The 12,809-nt window shown below is 36.0% G+C and overlaps 1 protein-coding gene across 3 annotated transcripts in view; it reads left to right on the top strand.

Annotated features, from left to right (window-relative positions):
* Positions 1–6,171: 6,171 nt before the first annotated feature.
* Positions 6,172–12,809, top strand: part of LOC121421582 (soluble guanylate cyclase gcy-31-like) — a 28,610-nt gene continuing 21,972 nt past the window's right edge. For all 3 annotated transcript variants that reach the window (XM_041616333.1, XM_041616332.1, XM_041616331.1), the window contains exon 1: positions 6,172–6,266. In XM_041616333.1, coding sequence (XP_041472267.1) covers positions 6,231–6,266 — 36 coding nt within the window. In that variant the 5' untranslated portion in view covers positions 6,172–6,230. The remainder of the gene's footprint in view (positions 6,267–12,809) is intronic.

The following is a 12,809-nucleotide window of genomic DNA, read 5'->3' as shown; positions in this document are numbered from 1 at the left end:
TGACGTGAACCTCCTTTTGACTAGTTGACTCCTACCCCCAGGCCAGGCGTCGACATGGTTAATTTTCATGAGGGCGATGGCCCCTTCCACCGGTGGACCCATGCTACGTCATAAAACGAAGGCAAATCTATATGGATGATAAATATTACCCCACACCTGGTTGCCCCCATGTGCTCCTAACATAGGCTGTGCAATGTCATCATGTGATTTTGTTGTGTAAGAAGGGTGAAAGAAATAATAAATTGGAGTAAAAATAATAATAGGTATTTTCATAGCGCCATCTATAGAAACAATCTATTCCATGTATTCCGAGGCGCATTGTTATCATTATTGTTATCAGCTCTAGCTGCCGTTCAGCCCTCGTGCATTCAAGGAATTAATCCTGCCGGGTACCCATTCACCTCACCTGGGTCGAGTGCAGCAGATTGTGGATAAATAATATCTTGCTGAAGGAAAACACGCCATGGCTAGGATTCGAACCTACGACCCCCTATTAGAAAGGCGAGAGTCAAAACCGCTAAATTAAGACGCAAGATAGGTGAACGAATAAGCGTTGAAAGAAATCTTTTTTTTTGTTGTTGAAAAATTGCACATGTAACTTCACAATATTTTGTTAAGAATGCATGTCACTGGGTTCTCATCTACCCCCCCCCCCCCCCCCCCCCCCCCCCTCTGAGCAAGAGATCATGATACGCCCTTGGTCGTGTTGCTTTAATAGATATAATGGGATATAATGCTAGATAAACGATATTATTATATGTAAAATGATTTTATTAAAATACAACATAAACATGGGATAAAGGCATAGATATGTGAAAAGTGTGAATGCAAAAAGGCGAAAATAATAGCTGCGAGGCCTGTTTATTGTCTACTATAGTATTTCAATGGCACTCTGGAAACAGACACATTCGATCGGAATTTGATTTTTCGTAATAACGAAATGCTTGCTTGTAGGTTGTCTGCCTGGGCGTAGAAATAACGACGGTGCATGTACGCCAATAACACATTTTGGCAGCAAATGTTTAATATATTTGCCTTCGCATTGGGTTAGGGGTACCCAGGTGACTCGGTTCATGAAAGCCAACATTGTATTTGACAAGCCTTTAGGGTATTGGGTCCCGTAGTTACAGCCAGACAATGATAATCGTAAATGGAAGATAATGACAAAAATGACAGAAAAGGAAAAAGTAAATATATATGTCCTAGAGGAAATAAAGGGGGAAAATGTATATTTGTCAGTGTTGTAGTCAAGGCTCAAACCTCCAAGGCCAAGGCCAAGGCTAAGGCTTTAATACTCAAGGCCAAGGCTTCAATAACCAAGGCTGAGGCCAAGGCATGGAAACCCAAGGCCAAGGCCAAGGCCTGAAAACCTCAAGGCCAAGGCCAAGGCCAAGGCATTTCAATTGTTCAATATATGGAAAAAAAAGTTAGACAACAATGCTTAGGCGGCATACATGACACACAGGACCAAATGTATAAAAGGTGTGAGCGAGCAAAATTTTTGACACTTGTACATTTAAAACGAAGATAATTTCATGATAGATCATGTAGATTTAGACATAAAAACATTTAATTATTGTTCTAGGCGATTCACATTGCAATAATTATTATTACCAAGGTGATCTGATCCTGGCATGCCCATTCTCAACATATGTCTTTCTCCTCTACCTGGTACAGGGGAGGCAGAATGTATTTTTTTTTGGGGGGGGGAGGTCAAAGCCAAAAATGCACTTACAATATAAGTCAAAATGAGAATTTTGGTGCAGTTCAGTAAAGCTTTTTTAAGTGATTTCTAATTGATAAGACAGATATTTTGATTTAGGCTTTAATTTCCCGCTATAGAAAGCATAGCGAGCAAGTGGTTTTGAAAAAAAAAAATCAATTTTGAAGTTGTAAAACTCGATTTTGGGTCAATTATGGTGCTAATCACTGTTAAAAGGGCATCCTTGCGAGATGTTGTAATAAGATGTAATAAGATGTAATAAGAAATGAAATTTGAATATTTCAAGCTGTTTTTGTAATCATGAAAAAGGTGTGCATCTTACTAAACAAATTAACGCGAGCACAAAACACAAGCTGAAATTTTACTGACCAGAAAAGGAAGCTGTTCTGGACTGCATTTAGTGACTCATAAATAGGATACATAACTCACCAATCAAATAATGCGAGCGCAAAGCGCGAGCTAAAAAATTTGTAATATTTCGACCTAAAAACTAGACATTCTAAGCATTTTTTTTTGGGTGTAAATTGAATGCGAACCTTACTTAACAATAATTTATGCAAGCACGATCCAAAATTTGTTGATTTTGAAACCTAAAATTTTGCTCTGTATGCCATGCTTGGCCCCTCAAAATTTTTGGCTCATCATGCCATTGATGCCATAACCCATTTGGAAATGACGAAATTGAAGTTTGTGTTCAAGTTTACCGAATCTTTTCAGAATATCATTAAGACTTAAAACATTCTTGTTGGTCAAAGAAAATAATACAAGGAAAACCTAATGGAATAGAAATCAACCTTGTTATCATTCTTTAGAGTAAGCTATTTTTAAAGTATGAATATTGTCAAATTGCAGTCAGATCTGTCAGAATTATTCCTGTCATAAAATCACTATAATCAGTGGCGTACCGTGGGTCACGGCATTGGGGGGCACCAGCAAAAACTTGGAACTGCCTAGTGAGCTCGCGAAGCGCGCCCAGTTGCCAGGTATACTGACCTAATAGAGATATTTTTATAAGGACAGTGCCAATAAACGGACATGTATCTCACTAGTCAAATAATGCGAGCGCGAAGCGCGAGCTTAAAATTTTTGATATTCAAACCTAAAAAGGGACATTACAATCAATCTTTTGTAATCATGATACGTACCTGTCTCGCTAAATAATGCGAGCGCGAAGCACGAACTGAAATTTTTGTAAATATTGACCCCAAACAGGAAGATTTTAAGGACTATATTTTAGGAATCTTTTATCTATTAAGATTATACACATATCACCATAGTCATTTAATGCGAGTGCCAATAAGCGCTTGCTGATTTTGTTAGAATTACATCTAAACATGCACATAAAGCACTTGTAATCATGATAAACATACCCATCTCACTAATCAAATCTTGCGAGCGCAAAGCGCGAGCTGAAAATTTAGACATGAAGAGGGGCATTTTAAGGCTTGTTTGTAGGAATTCAAGAAGACCTTACGTAGTTCACTAACCAAATGATGCGAGAGCGAACTGAAAATTTTTGATATTCAGATCAGAAAACAGAAAAAGGGACATTTTAAGGACTCATTCTAGGAATTGATGGAGAGCAGACATCTTTCACCAAACCACTACTGCGAACGTAAGCACGGATAGGAAATGTTTTATATTAAGACCTTAAAATGGGACAATCACTTAAAGTATTCATGAAAAAGAAGCATACTATTGTACATGTAAAAGAATAACTCGAAGCGCGAGGAAATATATTTGGTAGTTTGGTGTATATTGACTTGAAAAGGGGAGGTTTTAGTATAACAGGATTATATATCTCGGTAAACAGACAATGGAAGCACCAGGAACAATGAAGACATATATGCCCTGAGCCAATTATGTTTCATTTATATGAAAAAAATGTTTCTTATGTAATGTAACATGACATAATAATAATAACATTATAATGAACATTAATGTCTTCTTTCCCACTACGTTTCTCTTCCTTTCTCCCTGTTTTCCTCCTTTTTTTTAGTCAGCCGATTGCCCCCCCCCCCCTGTAGTTACGCCACTGACTATAATCCTAATCATAATTATCATCATTACTATTGATATTGTCATTATCCTTATTAGTCATGATTACATCATATTACCAATAAATAATATTAATTTTCATCACTGCTCTTTGTTACATACATGTAATTATGTGATGATAATTGCAATTGATGGCACTGCTAAGTACACTTACTGCTTCTGCTGCTGCTGACTGGTAGTATTTAGTGTCATTAGATGTACAGAACAATTGAAACATTTATAATTACTTTTATAAAACAAATGACAGTACAAAATACAAAATGCCTTGAAAAAGCCTTGAAAATGCCTTGAAAATGCCTTGAAATTTCAAGGCTCAAAATCCTCAAGGCCAAGGCCAAGGCCCTCTCAAGGCCAAGGCTTGAATGTTCAAGGCCAAGGCTTTGAAAAATAGGCCTTAAGGCGCCTTAAGGCCAAGGCCGAGCATCAAGGCACTACAACACTGATATTTGTATATCGATTTGCAGGATATTGAGGCCCGAGACCTGCGAATTGAAGGCTCTTTTGAAAAGAAAAATGAAATATGCAAAAAAATAAAACGAAGTCCCTTTTCAGATATTTACAAATGAAAAGTATTTTTTATTGTCTCTGCAGTGAACAATAATTGTATATGTATTGATTACCATCATGAAAATTGGGATGGTATTTTCGGTCACTTGTGCATTGTAACTTTTCTTGAACCCGAAATGATGATTCTCAGGTGCATTTTTTTTCAGTGCTTCACTAACTTTAAGATAGATCATAGACACGGTTCACAGTTTTTAAAGGTCAAGTCCACCTCAGAAAAATGTTGACTTGAATCAATAGAGAAAAATCAGAAAAGCACAATGCTGAAAATTTCATCAAAATCGGATGTAAAATAAGAAAGTTGTGACATTTCAAAGTTTTGCTTATTTTTAACAAAATAGTTATATGAACGAGCCAGTTACAGCCAAATGAGAGAGTCGATTATGTCACTTACTCACTATTTCTTTTGTTTTTTTATTGTTTGAATTACATGTAGGCCTATACAATATTTCCGTTTTTACGAATTTGACGATTAGGACCTAAGCACAAAATGTTAAAATAATGGAATTCCACGTGTTCAGGGAGAAATTAAACTTCATTTCACATGAAAATGACGAGAAAATAGAAATATTTCATATTTCATACAATGAAATACAAAAGAAATAGTGAGTGAGTGATGTCATCAGTTCCTCATTTGCATATCGACAGAGATATGCATATAACTGTTTTGTGAAATGAAGCGAAACTTTAAAATCTCATAACTTTCTTATTTTACATCCGATTTTGATGAAATTTTCAGTGTTATGCTTGCTGAATTTTTCTCTTTTTATTCAAATCAAGTTTTTGTTGGGGTGGACTTGTCCTTTAAGGACGATCAAAGTCGGGGTTTAACCGATGTCTTTAAAGTGGTTAGGTCTATTTTTAATGATATCGTTACGCGGGTAATTTATTGATTGAAAATTACTGTAAACATTCATTCATGGCATACAACCCAACATGGCCGTTGATTTGGTTTGACTCCTTCATTTTACTCGAATTCATCTATCATCAGAAACTGATATTGATAAACGTTTCACGTGACCGATTGGTTTTAGATTATGCCAAATGTTAATAATGCGGATAAGTATCCAGGGATCGATACGGAATTGCTCCACACAGACTTGGACAGAGCGAGTGTGAATGAATGATTAACAGCACGTTGGGGTTAGTTACGTTGGGCTGAATTATTTACTATGTTTTTCTGATTGATGGGCCTATACACTCTGGTGGTCATCAAGGCGACTGAGCATATGCAAAAGATAATCGGGGGCTTCCGAATCGACGAGGTCGATGGTCACTGTTTGTCTACAACATATTCATTTATTTATTTTTACTTATTTCTTTTTTTTTGGAGGGGGGGGCTTAGTATAATCTTAAAAACCTTGCTTTCGGTTTGCCCTGAAGAAGCATAAATGGCTTCTACGTATTTTTCAGTTTACATTGAACATCATCGTGGTCAGGCTAAGCGGAAAACCGTCTGATTTTGTAGACAAACGTATATGGGTCACTCGGCCCATGCTCGGCCTCATGGACACTACCCAAATACACACGCACCTTAAACACACACATACACCCCAACAACACTCTCACGCACATAGTTTATACACCGCCCATAGTTTTTTAATCAACATTTGTTTCACTATTTAACGCTTTGTTTCCAAAGTTTTTTTCCAATTGCATTTTTTTCATGAAATCATGCACTTTCAGAACGATATTAGAAAAAAGTATAGATAGGACATTATTGATAATCATGGCATGTCTGATTTAGGAAATTTCATCTCGCCGAAGCTCCATATTTGTATCTACATTCTTATGTTATCTCTCCCTCTCTCTTCTTTGTACAGGGCGTGGTCTCAAGGCGGTACTACCTGGCCTTGAGGGCCAAATACTCAGCGACGCATTTGAGATGAAGAGACCAAATTTGCCTTTAACATGGGAATCGGTAAGTACTTCAATCAATTTAAAGGAGAATGAAACCTTTGGACCAAGATAGCTTGTGTGAAAACAGAAAAATCAAAGAAACCGATCAACGAAAGTTTGAGAAAAATCGGACAAGCAATGAGAAAGTATAAACGCATATGACAGTTACTATAAACGGAATACAACTAACTACTTTCCCCCTATTTAAAAACCAACGAATTGGCTGCAGTGGCAAGGCAGTGCGGCTTTAAAAACATAAAGCAAAATGGATGAAAAGGTAACAAAACCACAGAACGTCTTTCTCCAAAACCCACAAATCAATAATTTTATACAAGCTACGTTTTATTGTATCCCTCTCACAATGCCACAAAGAATAAGAACAAAGAAAGTTTGAGAAAAATCGGACAAATAATGAGAAAGTTATGAGCATTTGAATATTGCATTCTCTAATGCTATGGAGATCCTCACATTGGCAATGCGAAAAAGATGTGTGATGTGCACTCTTGAACAACTCTCCCCATTACTTTAGTATATATTTCACTTAAATTGCCTCTTTTATTACATCAATCAGTAGAACATGTATTCTTTCTATAGGAGGGCACGTAATACAGATTTTTAAAGAATACATCATGGATAAAGAGTTTGTATCACCATACGAAAAAGCAAAAAGACACATTTTCAGGGTATTTCATAGTCCATCAAAGGGAAAGTTGTTCATGTGTGACATCACACATCCTTGTCACGTTGCCAATAGAAGGATCTCCATAGCATTAGAGATTGCAATATTCAAATGCTCATAACTTTCTCATTATTTGTCCGATTTTTCTCAAACTTTCTTTGTTCTTATTCTTTGATTTTTCTGTTTCGACACAAGCCTACTTGTTCCAAAGGTTTCATTCCCCTTTAAGTTTTCACAGTTAGCTTCATTGATATTTAGTTATAGGCCTATTCATTATGTAAAGGGGAAAATCACCCTGACATCAAAAATTATTCTTAAAATAGAAAAAACAATATTGGCGAATGCTTGAGAAAAATCCATCAATGAATAAAAAAAAAGTTATTAGAATTTTAATTATTTGATTTCTGACGTCATATACGAGCAGCTTTTCTACATATCGTATGTTTTAATAAAGATAATAATGAAATGTCATTTTCTCAGAAAATTGAAAATATATTTTATAATGGTACCTTCAGTATATTTTCATGCCCGTTTATATAAAAAAGGGGGGGGGTCATCATAAACCATTAAAACATGAACTTTTTGATTTATATTACGTAACACATGGGCAAGCTGCTCATATCTGACGTCACAAATTAGAAGAAAGAAAATGACATTCTTATCGTTGACGGTTTTTCTCAAACCTCCGTCAATATTTTTCAGTATTTTTCTGCTATTTTTACAACAAAGTTTTCACCATGGTGAGCTTTCCCTTTAATGGACAGCTATAGGTTGTTTGCATTCCTCACTGCTTCGGGAATAAATTTTACCTTTTCTGCTTTTGTAGGTCCATTATGATACCAATCAATAAGTTACAATTACGATTTTTTTTGTCTTGGGGTGGTAGTGCGTCCATTCATGTTCTTAACCCAGGCGTTTTGTGGGCATGGATTTCTGCCCTGTGGATGGGTGGGTGGATGCTGAAGGGGTATGCATTGTGAGAGGGATACAGTAAAACGTAGCTTGTATAAAATTATTGATTTGTGGGTTTTGGAGAAAGACGTTCTGTTGTTTTGTTATCTCTTTATCTTTTTTTGATATCTTGCTTTATTTTTTAAAGCCGCACTGCCATGACTGCCTTGCCATTGCAGGCAATTCGTTGGTTTTAAATAGGGGAAAAATTGAATTGTATTCCGTTAGTAACAGTCGTATACGTTTATAAGCAGAATGCAGTTTTTCCCTATTGTTAGTGGTGGTTTGTCTTTTTTTTTCAAGTTTATACAACTAATGCACCCGAATGCTTTTCACCGATGGTAAAGAGGTAAGCGTCAAGAATTATAGGCCTTTCTCTCACGCCGCTGTATAATAATTGCCGCTCCATCGTCGCTTGTTGTTTTTTGGAATATTATCCAATTTCATGTAGGCCGGTCACGGAAATATCTCAACACCTCCTTATAACGAGAAAATAAATCTACTCCCAAATGTAAATAGTGTCGAAATGCGCATTTTCTTCTCTTTTTAAACGCAGTGATTTACGATACTCCGGTACGTGTATCAATTTGGGTGCCCCTCTGGGAATGTCGACGAAAAATTTGGATTTCATCGTAAAATGAGTCCCGACGAATAGTTGAGACATCTGTGTGTTTTGTAACACAAGTAATAATGAGGCGATGATAGATTTCCGTGCTTGTATTTTTCAAGCAGTGATGTCCATCCTTTATGAAATATATATTTTTATGATAAATATGCTCATTATCAATTAAGTTCACCCTTTCAAATGAAAATATGATAACGCTTAACGCCCCCCTCCCCCTCTTGACTGTTAAGCCAAGTTTTAGCCATAGCTATCAGGTAGTAATTAAGAGGTCACATTTAATTAATGTCACTCAAGCATGTCAAGAGAAAGTGTAAATTCCATCCGTCAGTTCTTTAAAAATTTCAAAATCCTTCATTTGATTGTTTAATTGCATGGGGAAAGAATAGGGCCTATATCCATAAGTGTGATGTTTGAGAAAATGACAGACGAGCATATTTCATGAAGACACAAATAATCCGTCTTCAATCCCAAACAATGAATATGAACATGAACGATTTGGAACCTTTGACTTGTACTTAGCGCTTCTAAAATTTAATTGGGTATCTGGATTTGTCATAACACGCGGAATAGTCACAAAATATCGCCTATTGTGTTTATATTCCTTTGCACTGTTTATGTTTTAGGGGCGGCCACCTGCCCTTAAGGGTATCTTGAATAAAGGTCGAGATATGTGTTTCACCATGTTCACTTCATATTGTGGATCAGACATATTTTGAAGTTGAAAATGTAAATTATGATTATTGATAATGCAGCCATAGAGAAGTTGCCGAGCATCCCGAGGGAAGTCACGTTCACTTTTCACGCTATTGGATGCTAGTTAACGAGGGTAGGCTATATCTTTAAATAACGTATCGAATTAAGTAATTCCATTAACTTTTTAGGTGTCACATTGAATAATCTTTGGAGTTTTAAGTACCATATGATAAATGTATTACATCAGAAAAGTAGGAATACTGGTTTACTTTACAAACTTAAGCATAGTTTGCTTCATAAAAATCTAATGACTCTATATCATTCCATAATTTCCCCTTATTTAAAATATTGCAATATTGTCTGGTCTACCAATGTAACCTCATATGAATTGGACTCAATATTCAAAGTTCAAAAGAAATGTTTAAGAATAATTACTAATTCCCATTACCTAGCACCATCCGCACCTTTATTTAAGAAATTTTCTCTACTAATATATATGATATTAATAAGCAAGAACTCGCAATATACAAGAAGAGGTTGTTACCCACTCCTTTTTCATATCTTTTTCAATACAATAATCATGTTCATAATCATAATACCCGTTCTTCAAATAAGTTACATTTATGGACTATCAAGTCTAGTCACGAAGCTAAATCATTGAGTTAATAGGTCCAAAACAATGGAATGAGATTCCCCAAATAATAACTAAATAACTAATTCACAATTTATATCTTCCTTTAGAAAACAGTACAAAAAAATTTGTAGTAAATTATTATTAATTTTCGCAGTTGATATCAATGCATTACTTGTACCGTATCTACCCCCCCCCCCTTCGATTCGTGTCTTTTTGTATTTTTGAGTTTTTTCTCCTTTTTCCTACGTTGTGTTTATAATGATATGACATTCTGGGTTTTTTTCTTTCTATTTTTGTGTTTTACTATGTTTTGGCGATCCAGCCTTACAGGTTTCTTTTAACCTTCATGGAAAGCCACGCAATTTATTTTATTATCTAATCACATTATTTGATGTTTCTTTGTATTTTTATCCTATTTGCGAAGTAAAGATTGAATTGAATTGAATTGAGGTAGTTGTAAAAAAGCTACCATGACTTAGGTTTTGTTTCAGATGGTCAGGATTCTCAATAGCCTTAGCATGATAACATGCGAGAAAGCCCCCCACCTCCAAAAATGTGACGATATTAAGAATCCCTTATTCGTGTAGCAAGAAATTACTGGTTTACCAAACATGCTAAAGCTCTCAAAAATAAGTTCAGCAATGTCATGGACATGTGGAAGTATGTGAAAAAAATTAGATTTATACCAAAAATGTATCGCCCGGAACGTCTTTAGACGTATTTGGACAAGGGATTTCGGGAGTTGCGTATGCCGTAATAGAAACCCCAATTTTTTTCATTTATACAGCCGTTTTAACATTTTTTGTATCAGCTACATAGAGTGGGTTTGAACAATAACAATGTATAAAACGACTGTTTCGACTCGCCGTACGGCCGCCGTAGAGCAAATGTGACCGAGGTATAACACATAATTTTAATGGTTATACTTATTGTAAGGCTGACACTTTCATCTCCCCTTTTGTTGTATTTTCCCTTTTCTTTCTAATCACATCTGTCGGTGTTTCTCTCAGCAGACAACAGGTGGATGTACTTGATATACTGCAAAAATTCCGGTATTGATTTAACACCAGCCCTGAATCTATATATGTCCACACCAGAGAATTTTTAAACAACATCGGTTCCGGTATTAGTCTATATAACTCCAGATAGGTATTTATGCAACACCAATAAGTATTAAAACAGCATCGGTTTAATTCCAAACTGGTGTTGTTTTAATACTTCTCTGGTGTGGACATAAATAGATTCCGGACTGGTGTTAAATTAACACCGGAGTTTTTGCAGTGTATAAGTTGTCTATAAATTCAGTGTTCTTGAGTCGTCCTCGCCCTTGGGTCCCCCTTTCCCCTTTCCATCCCTTTTTTCCTCGCCTCTGTGCCTTAGTTTTCACATTTTCATTCCGTATACCTGGGGAAAATGACGACGCTTCAAAGATTTTCTCGCGGAATGTATAGGCCTCATACTCATCACAAATGCCGGGTCTCGTAATTTCAATCTAGTTAATCCGAATGATCCCGTATTTTTGTCCCATGTAATCATCTCCCGTTAGAGCTTGTTATCCAATATTGGAAGTGAAGATGGGGGGATTAAGTTGTCATCCGTGATATATTGGCTCGATACGGTGCACGTACCATTCTTTTGAAATTTCCTCGTCCCATTTAATATAAACAAAAACGAGGAAAATTGATATCTGTTTTAAGAGAGGAATATAAATGAAGATAACCGAAATGTGCTTCCATTAGACAATTAACCTTTTTAGGTAGCGACGCAGATTCATTACGTTGTCATTACGATACAAAAAAACCCACATCCCTTAACGATACCTGCATTCGTCTGTATGCGTCAGTTTTCCACGGTGACGAAGCGGAACAAATTCATGACTCCTTATTTTCTTTTTTTTTCATTTCTACTCCTCATCAGTTGTTATCATAATTAGCTTTCCTTTTGTTTTAGTATAGCTAAGTGGAGCATCATCTTAGGTATATTTAGAACGATTGCATTTGTTTTCATTACTCTACGCTTCTATGACATGCGAATAGATTCCTCTCCGTTTTACATACCTCCAAAAAAACATTTCTCTTAAATCATGGGGAGTGGTAGTTTTCAGTTTATGTCTCTAGAATGGTCAATATATTTCTATAATATAGTTAATAGTGGAGTTATGGATACTGTTGGTTGGTTTGATGGTATAAGGTATGTAAAAGTGGACAAAATAAAAAAATGAATATGGATTAACCCTACCATACCCACACCGGCAACCGAGGACTTACACACACGTATTTTGCATTACGAACGATGACAACACGCAAATCGAGGACATCCTCGCTTTGGTGTTAAGTAACTTTTCGTAGGATCCTCAGTTTTAGGTTTAGAGACCAGATTAGCGATCCGAATCTCTTAATGCACTGACATGCCCATTATCATGATTATGTTAGAAATACTGACAAGGAACCAATCACAAGTGTTCTTTCATATTTGCTATTCATCGCTAAGATTTGTGTAACGGAGCCCTGAAGTAATAAACGAGGGAAGAGAGAATTGAGCGCAGTGATTGAAATGCGATAATGCAAACTGAATCTCCCCGAAGCAGAGGGAGTAATCCTATGAAGTATTGAGTGTCAATCTTATTCAGCATTGCAAAAAAAAACCACCATAGAATGACCTACTTTTATTTATTTTTTCTTCTTCAAGTGTTTGAGTTGTGTTACCGTGGATGGCGCTCATGCGCTCATGAAAAATATTACATGTTATGCATTTGGTTAGGTCGTCTGATTTAATTTTCCATAATATTCTTCCAACGAATTCATTTATTTTTCGTTATAGCATCATACAACAATGACCAATGCATCTCTTGCCAACCGCTTTTAAATGTGAACAGTTTTATTTTTCCATATTTCTTGTAACGCCGCTAAAGAAATCGACCATCTTGTAATAACGTAATTATATCAATGTGAATTGCCCTATTAAAAAGGGACGTTTTGGGAGA

The sequence above is a fragment of the Lytechinus variegatus genome, chromosome 9 (genome assembly GCF_018143015.1).
Source record: "Lytechinus variegatus isolate NC3 chromosome 9, Lvar_3.0, whole genome shotgun sequence".
NCBI lineage: Eukaryota > Metazoa > Echinodermata > Echinoidea > Temnopleuroida > Toxopneustidae > Lytechinus > Lytechinus variegatus.
The sequence above is the reverse complement of the archived record's forward strand: the minus strand, read 5'-3'. Positions and strand labels throughout refer to the sequence as shown.